This window comes from Drosophila mojavensis, unplaced genomic scaffold, assembly GCF_018153725.1.
Source record: "Drosophila mojavensis isolate 15081-1352.22 unplaced genomic scaffold, ASM1815372v1 contig_81, whole genome shotgun sequence".
Taxonomy (NCBI): domain Eukaryota; kingdom Metazoa; phylum Arthropoda; class Insecta; order Diptera; family Drosophilidae; genus Drosophila; species Drosophila mojavensis.
Window position 1 is genome coordinate 5,314,243 of NW_025318907.1, and position 22,076 is coordinate 5,336,318.

A 22,076-nucleotide genomic window follows, 5' to 3' on the forward strand; every position below is an offset into this window, starting at 1 on the left:
ATAATTATATATAGATATTGAGTGGGAAAGAGGGGAGAGGAGAGAGTGAAATAGAGAGAGTTGCAGTTGGAAACGTGTTCTTTACAGTTCAAGTTTATACTTTATGCGTCTCTATCGTTATCGTTGCAGTTATCGAACTATCGAACTTATCATAAGTATATATATGTATATGTATGTGTTTGTGTGGCCATTCGTTTCGCCAAAATTATAGTTTATGTGCGTTTTATTGTAACAATTGATGAATAAATCCCGATTCAATGTCGTTATTTGAAAAAGAGAAGAACAACTTCTTGGAATATCCACTTTTATTATTTGCTCGGCCCTTACAGGCGCGCATCCGTGTGCAGGGCGAGGACGCCGTCGAAGTCCTCGGCTCCGATGTGAATGTAGCCATAGCCATTGCCGTCCACCTTCACCGACTTGCCCGTACAGGCGCCATTCACCAAGTTGCCGGAGATGACGTCGCAGTACTCGCCCGCGGGCAAGCAGGTTTGCAATGTCTCCGAGAGGTCGTAGAGGTTGTTGTTGAAGGCGACGAAGCCCTTGGAGCCGCGACAGAAGGCAATCTGGTTGTCGCCATTGTCCCACCAGTTGTTCATCTGGGTGCCGCGGACGGCGTTCTTGAAGGCCACCATGTTGTAGATCTGGCGCCAGCGATGCTCACAGATCCAGCCGTTCATGCAGCCGCCGTCCTCATCGAACTCCGGCGAGATGATGCGCTCCTGGGCATCCTGGGGTGGCGCCTGGTCGCGATCATCGAAGCCAAAGGAGCTCATCACCTGGCTGATGCCATAGGGATAGGCCAAATGGAAGGCGGTGGCCATCTTGTACTGCTTGGGCGACTTGTAGTTCAGCTCCTGGCCGCCGTCGCGCTGATTATCGTGGTTGTCCACGAACGTGAGTGCCTGCTCAGAGGGCAGGAATCCCCAGTCGGTGCCCCAGCTCGATAGCCATTTCAGCGCATTGTTGCCGCGGAATGCCTTGCCGATTTCCTCTGAGAAACGGAACTCGGTGACGGCTCCCAGGGGCGTGTACTCATCCCGCGAGACCGTCTCGTGGCCGTGATCGATGACCTCCTGGTAGATGAAGGGCCGTGCGTTGTTGGGGAAGCCGTGGTCTGTGTTCAGGTTGCGCGTGTGGCTGTAAATATACTGAAATGCTAGTTAAATATTGAACTGTTCCAGCTCCAGCTACTCCAAGTCTCACCTCCAGATCACTGGCAGCCATGTGCTTGGCCGCATCCACGCGGAAGCCAGCGACGCCGAGGGTGATCAGGTGATCGAGCACCTCGATCAGCTGCTTTCTCACGTAGTCGCTGCTCTGGTCGAGATCCTTGAGGCCCACCAGCTCGCAGTGCTGCACCTGGAAGCGATCGTTCCAGTCGTGGATCTCGCAGCTGGGATGGAAGTCCTGCTGTGTATAGGGCACGCCCGGGAAGGATTTGCTGCTGGGCTCAGCCACCGAGCCGCCAGTGCCTCGGGCAGTGCCCAGCCAATCGCCGGACATGTGATTGAGCAGAACGTCCACATAGATGCGGACGCCCACATCGTTGCAGCGACGCACCATGTCGGCGAACTCGAGTTCGTTGCCGGAGCGTGTGATCAACCTGTAGGAAATGGGCTGATAGCGCTCCCACCACGGACGACCCTCGGACACGATGTTCTCGGCCACGGGGCTCACTTGGACGCCCGCATAGCCATGCGGAGCGAGAAAGTCCTCGCACTCCTTCGCTATGTCCGCCCACTTCCATTCAAACAGATGCACGATGGTGTTGCGATTGCCCCACCAGTGGGGATTGTGCTGGGCCACCGCCAACCCGACTAACAAACAGACTAACGTCAACTTAAGCATGGCCAAGAACTGTTACTGAAAGCCACGCGACGATCCGCCCTTATATACATACGCCATCTAATCTAATCAGCACCTGACCAGGGATTTACAGGCTTCGTGTGGAGCCAATTTACTGCCCGACCAATGGCGAATTTTAGGCGAATTTATGACGGCTGCAGCTGTCATGTTGACCTATGGTAATAGTCTTCGAACAACAACATGACTCAGATGACCAGCCAAAATATGTGTATTTGCGATAATAAATATTGATATGCCTGGCAGAGAAGCTTCGCTAACTGTATTTATATTTACAATCCATTCGTTCGAACTTTGAAGCAGACAACCTCTTGGGCCGTAGCCAAAACATACTCTGTGATTATGACAATTTTATTTAACCACGATACAGTTTATTTAGAGTTTTGTTTTAAGTTTATTAAACTTGAAAGATCTCAAATTGTTAATATTTGCTTATGTTTTATTAAAATTATTCCTTGTTTTTATTCTACACAGTTTTTGAATTTTAGCTTTAATCGATATTTTATATTTTTGTTATGCGATAGATTTAAGTGCATAGATAACCTGAACGAACTATCGATTAACAATCAGTCGCCCATTAATTCATTTCATTTTCTATTAATAAGTAATATAATTTTTATTTCAAAATTTCATTATAAATTAGATCAAAAATTAATTATTTATTTGTAATTAAAGGCAACTGCTGGTTTTGTTGCTAATACCTTGAAAGTTGAGGTATGACACATACATGTTGCTAAGTGTTGCTGTTGCTAGACAGCAGAAATGTTGCAAATAATTAAAAAAAAAAAATGTATATATTTGCCGGTGTTTACCATGTTCATATTGTACTCTGTGTGTGTTTCATGCTACAAAACTCAAAATATTACTAGTGGGAATTTGAGTCTGCATTCAAGTTAAATGTTGCAAAACTCCAAGGAATTATTTTGAAACCAAGGGCTTGGATTGATGCGGATGGGTAATTGTTGCAAAGCTCTGCTGAATATTTGTATGAAAAAGCTCAAAGTGTTGCTAAACGGGAGGTGCTGCAAAGCTCTATAAAAGTTGCAAAGCTCGAAATATGCCTAAGCTAAATGTGGCTAAGCACGTTTAAATGCGTTTGATAAACATTCTCGAAATGTTGCCAACTCAATTGTAGCTAAGCCGGATATAAAGTTGCGAAGCTTAAATAAAATATTGCGAAGCCAAAATGTTGCTCCACAATACATTGCTAGAGTATTTGTGGTTCTGGGTTACGCTTTTACATTGCCGTATATTTATTCAAGTTCAATAATATATGGCTGATGTCCGAAGTGCTTATCAATCGCACGCTGATTAGTTACGACCTGAGATATAGAAAACAGATTTCTGCCGAGTGCTATTTTTGTGAGGGGGCCAGGCAAAGTTTGGCCGTTTGTGCCAACTCTGTAACTTCTGACGTGCGCGGCATTCCTGAATGTAATTCTTGTGCAGTATAACTGTGAAGTAGTATATGATCTCCACCAAAGACAACATACTCATGCCCACAAACAAGCTGAAAGCGCTGCCCAGATTAGCTGCAACCGAAAACAAATGAGAATTTACACAGCTCAGTATTATCGGTCGCTCAACTCACAGACTAGGGTGACCATATTTGACAGCAGATCTACACGCACTCGCCTATAAACTTGGGAGTTGAGAAAAATATGAACAATGGCATCATTATGCTCGATTCCCTTGCTGTAATGAGAAGTATGTAGTGAGTATAGCATCATGCAGAAAGAGGAATAAATACCAACTAGAAAGGATCCACAACTGGCATATCGAGCTTGAGTTCAAAGTTCGAGATCTGCACATCGTAGTCAAAGTGTTCACAGGTCAAAGGGCAAGGACACTGCGTTTTCTTTCTGCGCGTTATGATTTTGGCTTTTGGGAGATATAAAATATAATTAATTTATTTAATTTAATACATTTAAATACTTACGAAAATTATCAACCAGACAGGGTATATCACGGAACGTGCATACCCGCTCGTTGGTGCGGTTGAACTCAAAAAAGTAAGTATGACAGCCGCATAGCTTGTCCATGTTGTTGGCTCGGCAGTTGAGCTCACAGTTGGGATAGACGTAGTTCGAGAAGTAGCGCAGCTGAAACTCATGCCTGAAGATGCAATTTCTCTGTGCGATGGGCAGCGCCTTGACGGCATCTGAGCAAAAGGTCTCAACGACGCGCAGCGTGGCAAATGATTCGGTGTTGAGCCCCAGAAACTTGCAGTCGGCATGAGCGCTGGGAAAGGCGTCCGTCTCCTGGATGAGCAGCTTGAAGCCATGCGAATAGGATTTTAGGGCATCATAGTTCTCATCCTTGTAGCGGAGGATTAAAGAGAGCCCATTGTCCAGACCTCCAGCAGCAGCCTGAGCAGTGAAGTTCAGCCTGAATATCAGATAGAATAGAGCCCTATTTATATGGATTCATATTGTTGACCCACCCGTCCTGGCGCAGATTGAAGGAGCAACAGTGCCCGAAGAACGTCTTCGACAGCTGGAACAAGCGCGTGCAGTTCATAATCTCTCCATGATAGCGACAGCGATGTAATATTTCATGGCAATCCCAGCGCAGTTGGTCCACAAACTGAATCAGGGTCAAATTATTGACCTGCAGCACGGACTCCATTAGCTCAACCTCTGCCGAGGAGAAGCGCTCGTCGTCCAGCATGAAGCCGCTAAAGATGTGCAAGGTCTGCAATACGTCCGATGTCTGAACATTCTGCGGCAGTTTCCTAAAGGAGATAGACAGAGGGAGCTAGAAAGAGGGCGCTAGAAAGAGAGAGATTGTTTCACCCACAGTGAGTCGATGTACGCCTTGGACTTGTCCATGTTGAACAACACCTCGGGACAGATGGTTATTGGCGGAAAGTAGAGCCGGCTGACGGGCGTGTGATCGTTCTCCACATTCATGCGCGTCGGACTGCTGCGGTAGTCCGCATAGAAGGTCAGCGTCATGACAATGGCGCAGATGAACATCACAATCGAGATGAGAATCCACACGAAGTGCACCACGCGATTTGTGTCCTTGTCGCGTGTGTACTTCAGGCCATGTATGCTGCTCGTCGCGCAGAAATCGCACCAGGTGCGCCTCAGAGCGCCATGCAAAGCGGAAATCTTTGGATCGATTTGGTCCGGACTGAGTTCCTCCTCGTGGCCCATTGCTGACTGGACGAGGGCTGTGCCTCGAATACTGATTTGAGACATGACTCTTGTTCCCTTTTTATATGCTATTCGAGTGTTCGAGTGTTCGAGTGTTCGAGTGGGCGTGGCAGCCATTTGACATGGAAGCAACTGTTTATTAATATCGAATTAGTGTAGGGCGTGACACTGGGGTAGGTGAAGATTCTTAGCTGGCAATACGAGCAATATAGATACTCGATGGGGAATCTTTGCTGAAGAGATTATACTATTATACTAGACTACAGAATTATGCTAAATTATTTTATTTTATTTATTAGAAATTAGAACTGTTTTGAAATTGAGACTAACTTAAAATTTAGGCACTGACAAGGAAGGTCTTCGGCTTACTGGATCTATTAGTTTTCAATACTAGCTGGGCCATCCCATCTGAGGAAATCTGAAATCAGCTTTGTATACTCTTTAGATTAACTCTTGAACTAACCATTGAAATAGCACACAACTTCTTCTTACATTCATTTTTCTTCCTATCGCTTGCAGTTTATTTTCTATTCTTTTTCTATATTCTTAAATAAACTCCTTGTCCGTTTAGTAGTCTTATTACTTCAACTCTTTTCTTTCTGTTGTCTTCTTTCCTTTTAAGAACCTTTGAGCTTCGAAGAACTTTATTTGGATGTACCTGAAAACTTTCCAGTATCCTCTTCTCTTAAGTTCTCTTTTCCATAATCGTTAATATATTGTTCCCTTTTCCTTAAATATGTGGGTGTTTCCTTATCTCTGATTTTCGTAGAACTTACATTATCGAATTCATTCATAATTACTCTGATAGGAAAAGATTCTAACGAAATTACCAGCACGTAAGATATATTATTTCATATGTATATATACATATAAATATACCCAAGAATCCCTTCAACAGTTTTAAGTTGGTTTTTAGCAATTTCGAATTTTATTTGCAAACTCTTAGTGTCTTTTTTTTCTTGTACGTTGAATCGTTTGCATACACACAATGATATATTTATTCATATCATATATTATATTTTATTTTTTATACTTTATATATATATGTATATAGAAAAGTATTTAGTATTTCATTCATGGTTTAACAATATTTGTTTACTTAACTCACTTCAATTGAATTGACTCTATACAAAAAGAAAAACTTAACTCTTTGCTATCACAATGAAAAAACTACGCATTTGAAATGGTAGACGATTGAATACCCGTATAAGGCACGGCACGGCACGCATGGCGTTGCACGGCCGAATATAGTTCGACTATGTTTACAAAATTAATGTGACTTGGATTGTTTTGTGCTCAGATTAAATCAAAATTGTATTGAAATTTTGTGGGCCACTGACGATTATTGTCTTTCTCAATGCTTGAACTCTAAGGGTTCGGGCAATGCTAATGCGGTAACAACAACTTTTCGCTTAGAGTATAACTAACTAAATTAATAACTTAAACTAGCTTCTGTGTAGTGTAGTGTAGTGTAGTATAGTGTAATGGTAATTACTGCCTAGACTCGCTGGAAGTGATGGCCAGCGGCGCTGAATTGCCATTGCTTAGCCTTCCGATTGGTGTCTCATGGTTCGTGCCGCTGTTGCTCTCCAGGCTCGGCTTCTGCTCATCGTTGTCGGGATTGTCCCAGAACTGGCGCTCGCCGGAGCCGAAGATGTTGTAGAAGGTGCCGCAAATGATGTACACGAACGCGGCGATGAAGAAGACAATCTGCCACTGTCCCATCGTGGGCTGCGCAATGCAAAGGGTTATTGAGAGAGTTATTGGAGATCTCGGAGCGAAATGTCTGATCGACTCACCTTATCGTTGATCAGATTGCCCGCAGCAATTGGCGCCAGCAGACCCGCCAGATTGGCCAAGCAGTTCGTGATGGCCATGAGGAAGCCCGCGAAGCGCGGCGTCAGGTCCAAGTGGTTGATCTTGAAGCCCGAGTAGATGCCGCCATTGAGACCAACGCCAATCGTGAGTATGGCCAGAGTCAAGGCGCGATCGCAGCCCGTGTACGAGGCGGCAATCAGAGCCAGGCCGGGTCCATACTGGCCAATGCTGTTGATGATCTTCCTGGTGGCCGTCAGCGAGAAGCGGTTGGAGCTGATCAGCCAATCCGCAATCACCGAAATGAACATGGAGAACAGCCACATGGCCAGGTAGGGCAGGGAGCTGAGCAAACCGTTGGACTTCAGGGAGAAGCGTAGCACCTGCTTCATGTAGGTGGGCAGTTCCGTCATCAGGGTCTCATAGCCATAGTTGTGACCCATGTGAGCGAACAGAATCGCGTAGAAGGGCAGCGACTTCATGATGGCCTTGAACGGAATGGGCGGGCTCTGCAAGAAAATGAACCTATTAGCTACCTAAATAGCTTCTCTGGATGGAGCGTTCGCCTACCTTGATCACATCTGTGCCCCAGAGGCAGTCGTTGATGTACCGCTTCTCACGCTCGTCGATGCGAGGATGTGCTGAGGGATCCTCATAGACGAAAATGAGGAAGGCAATGGACCACACTGTTCCCACCACGCCAAACACATAGAAGATCGAGGGCCAGCCACCGGAGAAGCCGTACTCAGCCAGCAGGCCAGACAGCGGCATCGAGATAATCGTACCAAACTGAGCACCTGCATAGACTGCAGCGCCCATGCGGGAGCGTTCATTGGGTGGTATCCACTTGGCCAGGAGAGCGTGCGTGCAGGGAACAATGGGACCCTCGCCCAGGCCCTGGATGAAGCGGATAGCGCAGAGGCCGTAGACTCCGCCTTCGCGAGCCGCCACAGGCACCAGGAAGGCGAACACGGAGTTGATGAGCATGCCCCAGCCGAGGAACCGCAGAGCACCGTATTTCTTGGCCAATATGCCGAAAGGAATCTGCGTGATCACATAGCCATAGAAGAAGGAGGACAGTATATAGCCCTGGACACTGGAACTCCAAGCGAACTCGCCATCTTCTCCATTGTCCTGAGAGAGAGAGAGAGAGTAAGATACTTGTTATCGATCAATAATCGATCAACTTACGACTTCCAGTTCCCGATCGCCGCACTCATCGTCGAGGATCTCCTCGCCCTTCTGAATGGCTGTGTGGTTCACCATCGCCACAATGGCCACGGACATATTGGTGCGCATCACGTACGCATTGGCCATGCCCAGGAAGAGCATGAATGTGACAAAGTAGCGGGTGGTTGCCCAGCCTGCGAACACAAACAAATAAGAGAGCGAACATTTAGTAATTCCTTAAGAGAGTATGCGAATCAACATTTAATTACGGCCAATTAATTCGGAAAGTCTGTCGGCACTTGTTTGTGCAAAGATCTTAACGAGCTCGGAACGGAAATGAGCAAAGAAATGAAATAAAAACAAACACTTAATTCTGAGATTCATAGAAAAGAGTGAGAATAAAGAATGATCGACCAAAAGATGACCTGTACACTGGCATGCAAAATATATGAAATTAATGTATTGGAATCTCATTTTTTCGCTTCATCATCATAACATAACGGCAAGTCGTCTGCTACGAGTATTGTCAGAAAGACATTGTAATCTATTAAGCCCTACAGTTAACGTTTTCACTGGGTATAAACTGTTACAAAACGAGGCTGCAGCTATGAGATAATAATAAGATAAGTAGCATCCAGATCAGATAAGATTGTACATAGTATCTAAATGACTCAATGCCAGCCAGATGTATCACAGACTGCTAGACCGTATTCTCATTGTTTTTTTTTTCTCTCTCTCCAGACTCGTTTTTAGTTACCTCACGTTTCCAGCTATAATAAAAAGCTTGCGAAATTCGAGACGCTGCTGCGAGTTATTTCTAGACCAATCCCGGAGTGATTTATAATGTTTATATCTTTATATGACATATATGTACATAATACTGATCGTATATTTGCAGTGTCATGCGACAATAGGAACGATTGTCTCGGCGCACGAGCACGAACAACACGTGATGCTCAATTTGCTGGCTTGGCATTTGAAATCGTTGGCGATTACTTGTTCTAGAGTTCAAGCTGAGTTTGGAAGGCACAACTGTATTTTGTTAATGCTCAACTTGGCAAATGGAATTTGAACTCTCAGCCATTTCGTTTTGCCAGCTAGCTCAACAGACCGGCAATTTTATTGCTTAGGCTTGGAATTGTTCTGTTTTGCGTTTATTTTCCACACAACAACAATTTTCCACTAAATATGACATAGAGCATTGTGGAAAATCCGGACTGAACAATTGCTGAATCGAAAATCAGAAAGCAAAGTCTACACCGAAAATAATTGCATTCGTTCGCGTTTTTATTTGTGCGCACGCAGCGTTAAATCGCGCGATTTGTCAAAATACCTACAGTCTACTCTCTCTCTCTCTCTGTCTTAGACTACCCCCCTCTCTCTCACACACATGTTGCACAATCAGTGCGGCATATGCAGCACGTGTACGTCGCGCGTCAGCACAGGGCAGCCAGCCACTCGTGCCTGCCTCGACTATTTGCCGATATTCGCTCTAAAATGGGCGAAATGAATAAGATTTTAGCTATAAATATAACGCATACGCAGCGTGTGCGGATCGTGAGTGTGAGTGTTTGAGAGAGAGAGAGAGCAGCAGAGGGGCAGGGGAGAGCATGTAAATCACATCTGCATACCCTTTAATGACCGATAGGCTTACCACATTTTTAACAACTTGACTTTCATATAACTTTTTTTAATTCTTATTTTTTTTTTAAAATTTGGGATTATTTTAAAGCTTATATAAACCAAAAACTGTTTGCATGATTTCAAATTTAAAAAAAAAATTGTTTTCTTTAAGTGTTATATAAGCTTTTAATTAAAAATCATTTTTAGTTTTGTTAAACAAATATTTCTGCAATTTTACTTATTTATTATTATTATTATTTTTTTTTTTTTTTTTATTAATATTTCAAAATTATATGTATATGAAAATAAACTCATTCGTTTTATGATTTGTTTGCTTTAAAGATATTTACGATTTAGATTTTAGACAAACAACAAGCAAATTATATTTTTAAATTTTTGTTCTATGCTTTGTTGAGTTATTGCATTAATGTTTGATCTAACTGCAGTTTCAATAACATTTAGATTACTGTATAGGTGTCTCTCCCCTTTGACTGCAGACAACTTTTTTAAACTCTCATATTATTTTTCTAAGACTAAGTGGAGAAAGTATTTTCTTCCGCTGCCTTCCGAAATTCGCTCACATAGCACTTTCACCTTGATGCTTACCCTTTGGTCTGTCGTGCAAATTATTCTGATCCCAGACAAGGACATGGCCATCGCGATGGCGATGATTTAGCTTGCTGCGTCGAAAGGGCATCTCGTCTGTCTGCCTGTGCCCGTCTCTTGAGGTTCTCGAGTTGTAAAAATAAATTAATGTAAACTAAACTAAATTCGAATCGATTTCGCGATGCGTTGCACCGAAATGCTCAACGAAATACGCAAATTGCTTGCCGCTGCTCTTGCAAGTGATTTTGTGATTTTGCAGAGTTACTTTGACTTTTTGCGCACTCGTTTAAACCATTTCATTGTCTATCTGTGCAGTGGGCTGGGCCTGAACATGTCGCGGGTCAAGATACTACAAATGGAGCTTATTAAAAATGAACTCTTTGCGAAGCGCGCGTTGCACTCGAGAGAAGGTGTAGACGCGACTGAGCTGAGCTGAATTGTTCAAATCCAATTTGGAATCGCCGCTCGCGTTTCGCTTGTTGGCTTGTTGGCTCTTAGCTCTTAGCTCTTGGCTCTGTGGGCGCCTTTGCGGGAACTGAGCGCCAACTGTTGCGCTGTCCGACTATATAATAAACGGGGCCGAAATCGCGCGAACGTCCGAGGCGCAAGCGCCTCAGATTGAGAGAATGCGAGAAAGCAAGAGAGGTAGAGCGGAAGAGAGTGGAAGTGGGAGAGAGGCGCCGCGATTACATCAACTGTTTGCTCAGTGAGGTATGGTCCAAGCATATGTCAGACTATAACTGAATCATCAGCTGTTGAACCTAACTCGATTGATGTCAATTGCTTTATATATAGTACAGTCCGACCAGAAGATCTATTTTTAGCTGTTAGACGTAAGCAGGCATCTCGTGATGCCTGAAGCAAAACTCGACAAGAACTAACTCGAGTTATGTATGCCAAAACCAAATGTTATTTGCCAAATGCGCGACCAGACTTTGGATATATGTATACACACATATAATAAATTATAGATACATACACATATACACAAATACATGCACGTATGTGGTAGGAAATTATTGGGAAAAATGCTTCAAGTATTGAAACCTTAGAAATAAGAGCCAAAGCCGGCACGAGGCACCGGCCTTCGGCGTGGGGGGGCATGCGGCCTCTGGCGCCAAGCGACAAAAAGGGGGGATTGGTTTTTATGTTTTGTACGGGGTGAGTGCTAAGTGCTGCTAAGTGGTGCCCACTGTAGGCCCCTCTCTAATTACCAATTAGACGTTCCGTGTGGCCATTATAAAAGCGCAATTCATTGCATTGTCAGGTGCTTGCTAATTTGGAGAAATGCGCAAAAAAACTAGTTAAAATTCAATTTTGTTAATATACAGTGGGCATGGAACAATAGCTTGTGAAAAATATTGCGCCGACAACGGAATACACTATGAAAGTCAATAATTCAATTTTAGAATCGTTAATTGTTGAAGATGTGCTATAAATATTTATAATTATAAATATTTATGAAATTCACATTAAATTTTTTTACTAGAATTTAACTATGTAATAATGGTATTAATATATATCAATAATATGTTTTATTTGATATTTTCTAAATATATTATATCACATATTTAAAAAAAAAAAAAAAATAAAATATTAATATAGTTTTATTGGCTTGACTTTTTTTAAGAAAATGAATATTTGTTTTTCTAATCAGCTCATAATTTTGGTATTTTGCTATTGAAGTACATAAATAATATTTTGTTAAGTTTCCTTATCTTTATATATTTACTATTTTCCAGTAATAAATTCGAGCAAAATTATATTTATCTGCTAGTGCATATACCCCATTCAAAGAATTGTCATGACTCGACCGCACACACACTTAATCACGCGTACTCACACACACACACAAAGTCGAGTCATAAAAAGTCAAACCACATGTTGTTTTCGAAGTCTCGAGTCAGCTTTAAGCAGCAGACGAGAAACTTTGCCGGCATGCGGCGAGTGCACGTGTTTGTCGCCTGATTCTCGAACGGGCCACCGCAAGTTTCGCCTCAGGCAAAAGCAAAGAGCGAGCGAGAGAGCCGCTCAAGCCGACAGACGAATGAGCTTCTCAGCTCAGCTGGACTATGGCCAGAGCTGGTGAAGCACACAAATATTTCGTCTTGATTGTATGCGGACTGGAAGTGTCGGCAAATGTTATTGTTATTGTTATGGTTTGCATGGCGCAGGCAACAAGTCGAGAGAGATGTAGAATGACTGAGTAAGTGAAAGAGAAAGAGCGAGGGCGAGAGTGAGAGAAGAACCTTGACACGCGATGTTCGTGTTTTGTCAGCTTTTTTTATTTCGTCTTCTTTTTTGGCAAAACCTCAAATGGAAATATTTGTTGGCAGGTACAGTCAAGCATTGAGCAATTAGTCAAAGAGAGAATACAAACACGAAATTCATAAAAATAGCAGCTGCATTTGTTCTATTTCCGTTTCATTAACGAAGCGTGCGACAGCAACTGACAACAATAACAACAGCAGAAATAGTGAGTTCAGTTATTTACTAACTGTCATCAAGCGCAAGCAGCACGTGAAGCGTGCAATAGCTCCAAAAGCTTTGCACTCGCAAAGCTTTCGAGTGTATTCTCTTCCCACAAGCGGTTGCCTACTTTGCGGCGGTTGTTGTAATGGCTGGAACGTAGTGTCGAACTACGTAAGCTTTCAACGTAAGGTTTATCGTGTTGATTACTGCGATGCTTCCATATGCTGGCTTTGCTTCGTGCATTGTTGTTGTATGTGGACCGGCATTATTATTGATTGGCGGGGCTAATTTTATTACAATCTGTTCAGATTTTTATTATTACCCATTTGAAATTGAGTAAGGTATATAACATTCAGATGGAATGTATAAAGTAATTTATTGCGCGACTACAGTAGTCGTTTTATTGTTGTATTTTAATTGCTTGAGTAACTTTTCTGTATGAATTTGATGAATGCCATAAACTGAAATAAACAACTGGTGTCAAGCTTAGGTTTTAGGGGAACGGCAGATCAACAGGTGTAAAAATGTTGGGCAAATAAGCATACATACATACATACATAAATATTTATATAATATATTTGCAAATACTTAAAAGAAGTTGTCAGAGTCCAGACATACGCACATAGCTTTAACTGGCTTGTGTGGCGCCCTTTGTAGCCCAACGAAGCCAATTTGATGATCTCATGTGAGAGCAAAAAAAAAAAAAAAAAAAAAAACTATAAGCAAAAATAATTAGTGTAAAGCTCATTCCACATACATACACATTCGTCTATCTCCCCGACAAAATTAATTCGAATTTGTTCATCAGAGTGGGGCCATAGCTGAGCTTTGTGTCGTTTCAATTGCTTCCGTTTTGGCTGAACTACAGTGGACGCCAAATAAATTGCTCAGCGCTAAAGTAATTTCTATTTATCAGGTGTGTCGCCCATTCATTCACTCAATGCCTTTTGCGCTATACGCGGCTTTGCTCAATTGAAATTAAATGCAAATAACAAACAGACACATATGTACATATATATATAAATAGCATGGGCATGAGTAATTTTCGCCGAAAGTGTCGAAAAACCTGCACGATTTTATAATCATTAAAAAAAAGTTAAGTCGAGCTAAGTGAATTTTTGCTATGCCCCGCCCCCTCCTGTTCAACTGAACGTGACAGTTCAACTCAGTTGCAAACAAAAAATTAGAGCTGTAAGCGTCAATTTTCCAATTTAAATGTAGATTGCATTACAAAGACGCTCGTTAAGAACAATCGCCGAGAATTGCACAATATATATAGCATAGTGCTACAGTTCATCCAGGCACTAGACAAATACGAGGCTAATCTATATATGTATATGTATATATCGTGTGGGCGACGAGTGCGAAAATTAACGCGCACTTGCGAACGCCGAGTGCCGAAAGCCGTTGCACCAGCTCCCTCAGATCTGTCTTGTTTCGCCGCAATTTGTGCTATAATGAGACCCGACATGCCAAATGACGAATTGAGTGGATCAAGAAAATCTGATCAGAATGCAATGTCGAGTGTCGGGGCCAAAAAGCGCGCGACATCATCTCGAAATTTGTCAAGCTGCCAAATGTTCTGTGGTCACGGAATTGAATGCACTCAAACATACCCTATGCTACAGCTGTGCGGGGTATACACATCCTGCCCATAGTGTAACAAAGCACATGGGTTGCATATTATAATTACTATTCTATATAATTACTATTCCCCTTCTCTTGTCTTTCAAAAAACTGCAATGATTTCGCTTTTTATTCGATTGCTCGAGTGATGATTAAGTGAATCACAGTAATAAGCAAGATATAATAATAGAGGAACTTATGGAAGAAACTGTGTATTTATCTACATACTAGATACAAAGAAATTATTATGCTTGAGCGAATGAATTAGAATAATCATATTATTTAATATCTTGATTTTGCTGGTTGCTTGAGTGACCAATGAGGAATGTGCTGGCTGAGTTTTAGGTAAAATAAGCCTTTTCAAACCAAATTCAAATATTAGATATACATTCAGTGAATAAAACAAGAGAAACTCAATAAATAATGAATAGAGGAACTGAAGTGTATTTTTTTATAAAGGCTTCACTCTGCATTGACGACCAACAGTTTCTATAGAGTATCTATAAGCCAATCATTCGTAAACAAATACTTTCCATTGGCATCGCCAGCAATGGGTATCCCCTAGTCTATCAGCGCTGTTGCCAATCTGCTCAATTTAGCTATTAGCTAACCACAACGTCCCCCTTTCACTCTGGCAAATGAAAGTGAGCGAGAAGAGCTCTTAAGATCGCTCGGGAATGCCAAGGTTCTTGACACTGTTTAGCAAATTTCCTCAATCGCTCTTGACCTTAGCTCTTGACTGGTTTGCACTTAAAACACAGCAAAATAAAAAAGCTAGTTTAATTTATTGTTGATATTTAGCTTATTTTATTGCTGCTGCAGTTCATTTCCATAGCTTTAAAATCACGTTCGGGTGTTTATTTATTTATTTGTTTTATTTATTCATCTTTTAGGCTGGATCGAGGCGCAGTGCCGGTAACCGGTTTCAGCTGCCAGCCATGGAGTTCCCCGGGTCGCCAAAATTGTATGCGAGGGAACCGATCTGTAAACTGTGTCAAAACACCTCACAGATCTGAGATCGCAGCTATGGCAATGTCGGAAGAGAATCAAGCTCGGGCCATAAGCAGGCAAACAAGTGGGGGAAATTGAGACAAACAGCTGAGGCTCACATTTTGTGTCAACAACTATTTGGGGCCTCACTTCTGAATACCGTTTCGGTTACGTACACCCCCGCCGTGCCGCTAATTGTGAATTGTGAATTGTGAATTGTGAATTTGGCTCACGCGTTGGCGGCGGCAGTAAAGTCTCGTCTCGCTTTAAATATTTATTTATTTGTTATGTCTACTTATTTTTCGTGAATCTTACAAAATGTGCGAGACAATGCATAACAAATAACTTCCGTTTAGCGGAGCACCCGGAGAGGTCGGCCGGGACTGATTGTATTATGCAAATCAAGCGGAATCAGCCAAAGCCGAAGCTGAAGAAGCTATCTAATTTAATCAGCGTCAAGTGCACTTAATTCACATTCATATTCATATTCATATTCACATTCTCACATTCACTTTACAGTTCCTTTTGGCACGACTTTGCTGATCAGCCGTTGCGCCCTGTGCCCATCTTAATAAACAATTAATTTTTGTTATTTAACGATTGAGTTATGCACTCACTAATGCCTGACTATCATCAAGTCATCTGTGGGGACTTTTTTTAACTTAAAATAATAATCTATTTACATTATTTATGAGAGTGGATGGGCACTTTTAATATCAATTGAACTAGTAGTAATAATACACGTGACTACACCTAGAGAAATAGTATAGTTAGCTGCGATTTGGTCTAATATATTTAATCAATTGGAATGTAAAGATACTAAATTGAATGGAATGTACTTAAAACTTAAAACGCAATAAATGAAAAACAATAATAATAAAATAAAAACAATAATAATATAATAAGTTTTCATACATTTATAACTTTTTATACAAAAAGAAACAAAAAGTTTTAAAATCCAAATTGTTGAACTATTTCAACTTGTTTAATAACGCTTATATTGCCTTGTCAGAGACTATCCTCCACTACTTTTAGGGCGTAGAGAACTGTATTAAACTGATTTCTTACTTACAATATCTCTAAAATATCAACCCATTAAAGTCACAGCAAATTTCACGTATCAAATCAAAAAAACAACGTAGATTCTCTGAAATTTTAGGAACCAGATCGTAACCAACTGCGAACAGAGAGACATATAAAAAGTCTACATACATTGTTTAGTTCATAAAGCTGAACTGCCGACACTTCATACCAGAAATTAAGAAGACAATAATAATTATATTATCTGTGATTATTATATGTCGGAAACAGTTTCACTTAATGGACGTCGCGATAAGATCTTCTCTTAATAATACACTGATCATATAATGTGAAACTTACCCAGCTGTGGCTTCTCCGGATCCTTTTCGGAACTCGAGCAAATAGCTTCCTTCGATGCAGACATTGTGTGTGTTTGTTTTATATATGTTACTTTATATATTTAAATAATTATGTTAATCTAGTACAGTCTTTTGGCGGATTAGACACGAGTTGCACTAAAAATCTCAGTCGAGAGCGTTACAAAAGTCGAAAAGTTTTGTAATTGTGGTCAAGCACGTCGCTTGGCTTGGTTTTTAAGACATTTTCGTCAAGCACTTAATAATATTATTTTATTATTTTTATTATTGTTTTTATTATTCTCTTCTTATTGTTGTTTTTTGCGGTTAGTTTGGCTGGTTCGTTCACTCGCACAGCTTGAAATGTTCTGAACGATTAACGGCAAGACGCGTTGCCTTTAAATGAGCCGCTGTCAGAGCCGTAGCCGGAGACGGAGACAGAGACAGAGATAGAGAAAGAGTCTCATGTAGAGACGGAGATAGAGAGTGAGATGCTCCGACGTCTGTTTGCACGTTTAATTTTTGTTTTGTGCTGTGCTGTGTTGTGTTGTTTGGTTTGGTTATTGAGCTGTTGACTTAATCTCGAGCGGAAAATCTGCGCATGCGTCTCGTCTTCGCCGACTCGGCCGATCCAGAGATCCAGACACGTTAATCTGTAAGTAGCGTAGATAAGAGCAAACATGGCAAATTAGTTCGATAAATTTAGCAAGATGCGATCCGATTGCAAATCATTGGCATTAATTGCTCAAGTAAACGCGAAAAGCAGCAGCACGATTTCAGATCTCCCTACGCACGTTTCCAATAGATATTTCGATGATCTATTCAAATATATTTATCTCTGACAAATATTTGCAATGAGTTGCCAAAAATGATTGCGTGGGGGCCTTTATCATTAATTATATTGCTTAGATGGATGTATAGGCGGCATTGAATACAACCCAGCTAAAGCTTTCTAGATATTCTGGTACAGTACCGTACAAACGCTTTATAGCTAAGTGTCAACTGTCTCAATATTTGCTCGAGTCCAGCTAACGATCTGTAGTTAATTATAGTAAGCTTATATTACTTGATATATATACATTGTTTCATTTGGTATGCCTTTTTGAGTTGCTATACATATATTCTAATGCTATACATATATATGTTAATTTCTAATAATTATAAGTCATTAGCTCAGCTGTTTTTATTTATATGTTTAACCCACAGCTGATGATGTAATTTGTTGATCGCTCCACACTAATTACAACGGATTTCTCTGCAGTCCCAAAAATAAAATAACAAAACCACACAAATTTTAATGATTTAAATGTATAAACAAACGAAAACTGGTTACGATTTTGCACATATATATTTCATTAGGTAAATCAATTACCATTCGCCTTCAGTATGCGCCCAATTCTACCGAAATATCATTAAGTACTTGTGCATGTACATATGTATAGAACGGAATCTCGATTGGAATTTCAATTAGTGCTTTTTCTTCGCGTGTTATTTCACTCCGAACTTCGGTTTTAGAAAGTATCGCAAGTCTACCGAAGCTGAGTTTGGGCCGAGGTTTGAATTCGGCAACAGAAACCTGAACAGTTGTTTGTTTGTGCGTTTTATTATTTGTTTACCTCTTCGTTGAGCTTATTGTTTTTCAGCAAAAAATTTCCGAGAATATTGATTTAAATACAAAGCATTGTCGAATTCGGCTTGTCAACCGCCGATGCATGTATTATATACATATATATGTAGCTTGAAATCAAAATATAAGCAATTTTATGTAAAAACCCCCGATTTTTATCTATCTTCTGGTACTTCTCTAGCAATTCTCAACCAGCAAATTATTTTCCAATATTTTCATTACTTTTGCTTACTGTGCCAATAGCTAAAAGTACCATATATATAAGTTCCTTTGATAACTATTCAAACTGAAAATGTCCATGATATTCATTCTTGTACATAATTTTTATTACATTTTGTAACTACATTTTTTCATTCATAAATCTATTCTCTCTATGAATATTGTATTACCTAAATATTCAATTATTTCTTCAGAATTTGCCTTTCACCATTAGGTTTTAACTTATAAAGATAGCGCTTTCCTTTATACTTTTTAAAGTAAATTGATTAGGTCATTAAAATAATATCAAAATCATTTTCATGAGCAGTATATTTTATATATTAATTTGGAAGGATCCTCTGCTGTTTAAACAGCCCGAGTCAACAGTGTTTGAATTGTGCCGACTTTGTTGTCAACAGAATAGTTATCGGTTAGTGGAATTAGCGCGTTTTGCAGATGATCTCAAATAAATAAGTCAAAATATGATAAGATGCTGAATGATTATGCATATTTCGAAGCTGTTAAGTGATTGTGATGAATATATCACTCCGGCGGTACATAAGTCTATTTGATGCACTGTTAAACAGAGATTGGTAAATCAATTTATTTTTCGGATAAAACAAGGAACATTTTAAGACAATTTTGTTAACTATTTACATTATTCATATATTGATATGATTTCACACCTGTACAATTTACGAGACAATTATCACTTGGGCTGTGGAGGTCAAGTTTTAAGCTATCCTACAGCCCTACAGCTAATTGCAACTGGTTTCTTGAGAAACGATCCAATTATTATATGTTTGAGCTCATAATTGATTTCGAAATTGGCTCAAAAGCCAAGAGCCGAGACTTGTTAATAAATACACTTGCTTTGTAGTCTAGTGTAATTTAGTGAACAAACAACTTGGGTTTTTTGTTAGATGCATTTATTTAATAGGCAGTTTCTATTTCAAGCATAGACGGGCTTAAATATTAATAAATAGCGATGGATAGAAGTGCACGAGATCCTATAATATACATAAATCAGTCAGAAAAGTGTGCATGCCTTTCCAACAAACACATTAATATACATATGTAAAATACAATGCGGATCGTATATTGGCAGGTAATGAAATAAATTATGACTTTAATAAAACATTGAAAGAAATTGTTTAATTCAATTTACAGCCAATTGAACGAAATTTTCAGAGCTATGGAACGTGTGCCTGATGTATCTGAAGTGTTTTTAATTCGTTTCATTGGTTTTCATATTACTTTTTTTTTATTTCTTATAAATAGGCACCATCATAAACATATTTATGAGTGCTATTTACTGATATTGAGTGATAGCTGACCAGTTGCCAGTTACTGGGAACAAATTGCGAACAGCCTTCTGACGGATTTATAGACGCCTTACAATCTGTTCAATAGCTAAAAAAAAAAAAATGCTAGCCTAATCTTAATATTATTATTAATTAAAGTTGTCAACGCGCAGCGCTGCCCTATCAAGAGGTCGTAAATTAAACTCACTTATCTGATTCCAACTATCGTGCTGGTGCCTATGAATTTAACACTAATATTAGCCAACGGATGTACAAACTCCAGGGTTTTCCACATATTTGCCACTTGACAATCGTATAGCACGTGCAACTTTCCCAGAATTCAATTAAATATGATTTTAGTTAAATTATATATTATTACTGTTAATACATGTATATTTAGGCATATACATATATTAAGAATAAAAATTTTAACTATTTTAATTCTTTTTATAAATTTACAATTTTTTCTTAGATCATTTTTTGGTTTGTGGGCTCATTCTCTAAAGACATATATATATATATTAAAGATTTATCTTTTTCTATGATCATTTTTCTCTTTAATCTGAAAATCAAATCCTTGCTCTAACTGAAATTCCGACTAACTTTTGAATATGATAAAACATTTCCCATATTCGACTCATATAACTCAGTAAAGCACAGTAAATTTTATGATCTCAATTACTGTTGTTTCTTTTCTATTATAAACCCATCTAGATTTATCGCGACGTCATAAACGAGCCCTCCAGTTTTACTTTGTTGTTGTTTATTTTTATAGTATTATAAATTTTTGTGCTGTGTCAAGTCGTCATCTAAATACGTCAGACTGTCAATAACCGTTAATGCTTATGGCCCCTGGTAATACTACTTCAAAATTTTCCACATGAGTTTTTTGATATACAATCAAATAAGAATTTCGCATCAAAATGCGCTTCACGTGCACCAATTTGCTGTACCTGTCTCTCCCTCTCTCTCTCTGCGTCGAGTGCCATTGTCGGCTAGTCTTAAATGTAAATGTGTTAAATTTCTAGTTTATTTGAATTCGCGCAACTTATTCGCACGATAATTGCGCGCACTTTTTTCCTCGCTCGTTTTCCATTTCAATATGTGAGGTTATTTGAGATGGCGCCAGTTTTGAAGTTCAAGTGAGAGAGAGAGAGACATAGAGCGAGACAGACATCACATTCGTCTCGACCGAGTGGCTCTCGATGCGGCCCATTGTGCGATAGGATATTGTGGAGTGTTGATTGTGCGAGTACATTTCTTTTGTTATGTAGCATTTTATTATTATTTTTTCTTAGCACAGTGGGAACTTTTTGACTTTGGAGTGTGCGTATTTGATTAGCTTATCGAGCGGAATCAACTTGTTAACATTTTCTGAGCCAATGCGCTTACATTGAAATTCCAGTGTATTGCACTTGACTAGGTGTGTGGCCTAAAACCAGTTGAATTGTTTTTCACTTCAATGAGGCTTACAAATGGCCAGTAATGAATAAGCTGCCAGGAACTAGACAATTAACTGCATACAATTAACATTAATTATCGATAACCATGCAAAGGACTTGATGAGGTCTTTAACATGCACAACATACGAATGCAAGAGCAAGAGCAAGAGCGAGGCGAATATTCGGCTCGAGTGCAGTTCAATGCCATTTAACATTCGCAAATGTTATTTAACAGTTGTCCGGCTGTTCTTGGCATTACGTCTGCTATCTAAAAGTTACGCTAATTTGCATAATGTACTTAATTAGTTAATTGCAAATAACGTGAATTGGAGCTAACAAACTCGCTCACCTTTTACGATACGCGCCAAACAAATTATTTAAAACAGTTCAGCATCAGCTGTTTAATCGTGTTGTTGTTTTTTTTGCTTTGCGTTTCTCATTTACTTTTCATATATTTCTTACACGCTGCGCAGGCGGCGAATTAATGTTGGCCGCAGCGAACGAGCGGACAAAAACAGAGACCGCACTAAAACTTCGTTAAAAACAATGCAAATAGCTGTTGCTACGTTGCAAAAAACTGCATATGTAAATTATGTAGAGCTTTTATTTTTTTAAGTGAACAATTAAAAAGTGACACTCACGAGTTTTGTTTTTCCAATAGCCGGCACAAATTACTTTTTGCAAAATCTTTTCACTTAGCTTACGTTATAACTTTCTTATTTGCCGGATCCGATTGGAAGTTGCTGTTGTCGTCAGAGACGAAGAGAACCGACTTGGCCGAGCACAAGCGCTGTAATGAC

The 22,076-nt window shown here is 40.1% G+C and overlaps 4 protein-coding genes across 5 annotated transcripts; 1 reads left to right on the forward strand and 3 right to left on the reverse strand.

Moving 5' to 3' along the window:
* Positions 1-166: 166 nt before the first annotated feature.
* Positions 167-1,896, reverse strand: LOC6580794 (alpha-amylase-related protein). Its single transcript, XM_002006561.4, has 2 exons — positions 1,207-1,896; positions 167-1,151 (listed from the first exon to the last, which is right to left on the reverse strand). The coding sequence occupies exons 1-2, from the start codon at positions 1,849-1,851 to the stop codon at positions 324-326; spliced, it is 1,473 nt and encodes a 490-aa protein (XP_002006597.1). The 5' UTR covers positions 1,852-1,896; the 3' UTR covers positions 167-323.
* Positions 1,897-3,095: 1,199 nt separating this feature from the next.
* LOC6580795 (sodium channel protein Nach) lies at positions 3,096-5,863 on the reverse strand. The gene is made up of 6 exons (XM_002006562.4): positions 4,666-5,863; positions 4,310-4,600; positions 3,806-4,254; positions 3,621-3,747; positions 3,458-3,561; positions 3,096-3,398 (listed from the first exon to the last, which is right to left on the reverse strand). The coding sequence occupies exons 1-6, from the start codon at positions 5,142-5,144 to the stop codon at positions 3,178-3,180; spliced, it is 1,671 nt and encodes a 556-aa protein (XP_002006598.3). The 5' UTR covers positions 5,145-5,863; the 3' UTR covers positions 3,096-3,177.
* Positions 5,864-5,932: 69 nt separating this feature from the next.
* LOC6580796 (putative inorganic phosphate cotransporter) lies at positions 5,933-22,063 on the reverse strand. 2 transcript variants are annotated; one of them, XM_015164416.3, is made up of 6 exons: positions 21,918-22,063; positions 16,710-17,358; positions 8,034-8,206; positions 7,413-7,976; positions 6,827-7,351; positions 5,933-6,758 (listed from the first exon to the last, which is right to left on the reverse strand). In XM_015164416.3, exons 2-6 carry the CDS (start codon positions 16,771-16,773, stop codon positions 6,519-6,521), a joined length of 1,566 nt encoding a protein of 521 aa, XP_015019902.1. In that variant the 5' UTR covers positions 16,774-17,358; positions 21,918-22,063; the 3' UTR covers positions 5,933-6,518. The 2 variants fall into 2 exon arrangements, with proteins under 2 accessions (XP_015019902.1, XP_015019901.1); XM_015164415.3 differs by lacking the exons at positions 16,710-17,358; positions 21,918-22,063 and adding an exon at positions 10,242-10,755.
* LOC26527155 lies at positions 11,945-15,606 on the forward strand. The gene is made up of 2 exons (XM_015164417.3): positions 11,945-12,447; positions 15,233-15,606. Exons 1-2 carry the CDS (start codon positions 12,314-12,316, stop codon positions 15,426-15,428), a joined length of 330 nt encoding a protein of 109 aa, XP_015019903.1. The 5' UTR covers positions 11,945-12,313; the 3' UTR covers positions 15,429-15,606.
* Positions 22,064-22,076: the final 13 nt, after the last annotated feature.

Bases quoted from the DNA above. Each gene is read 5' to 3' on its own strand.
- LOC6580794 (XM_002006561.4), bottom strand. From the start codon at position 1,851: ATGCTTAAGTTGACGTTAGTCTGTTTGTTAGTCGGGTTGGCGGTGGCC. The intron at 1,152-1,206 runs GTGAGACTTGGA...CTAGCATTTCAG, and splicing joins TGGCTGCCAGTGATCTGGAG to TATATTTACAGCCACACGCG.
- LOC26527155 (XM_015164417.3), top strand. From the start codon at position 12,314: ATGGCCAGAGCTGGTGAAGCACACAAATATTTCGTCTTGATTGTATGC. The intron at 12,448-15,232 runs GTAAGTGAAAGA...TTCATCTTTTAG, and splicing joins GAGAGATGTAGAATGACTGA to GCTGGATCGAGGCGCAGTGC.
- LOC6580795 (XM_002006562.4), bottom strand. From the start codon at position 5,144: ATGGCTGCCACGCCCACTCGAACACTCGAACACTCGAACACTCGAATA. The intron at 4,601-4,665 runs GTGGGTGAAACA...TATCTCCTTTAG, and splicing joins AAGGCGTACATCGACTCACT to GAAACTGCCGCAGAATGTTC. The intron at 3,562-3,620 runs GTTGGTATTTAT...TTCTCATTACAG, and splicing joins CCAGTTGTGGATCCTTTCTA to CAAGGGAATCGAGCATAATG.
- LOC6580796 (XM_015164415.3), bottom strand. From the start codon at position 10,332: ATGCCCTTTCGACGCAGCAAGCTAAATCATCGCCATCGCGATGGCCAT. The intron at 7,977-8,033 runs GTAAGTTGATCG...TCTCTCTCTCAG, and splicing joins GCGATCGGGAACTGGAAGTC to GACAATGGAGAAGATGGCGA. The intron at 7,352-7,412 runs GTAGGCGAACGC...ATTTTCTTGCAG, and splicing joins GGGGCACAGATGTGATCAAG to AGCCCGCCCATTCCGTTCAA.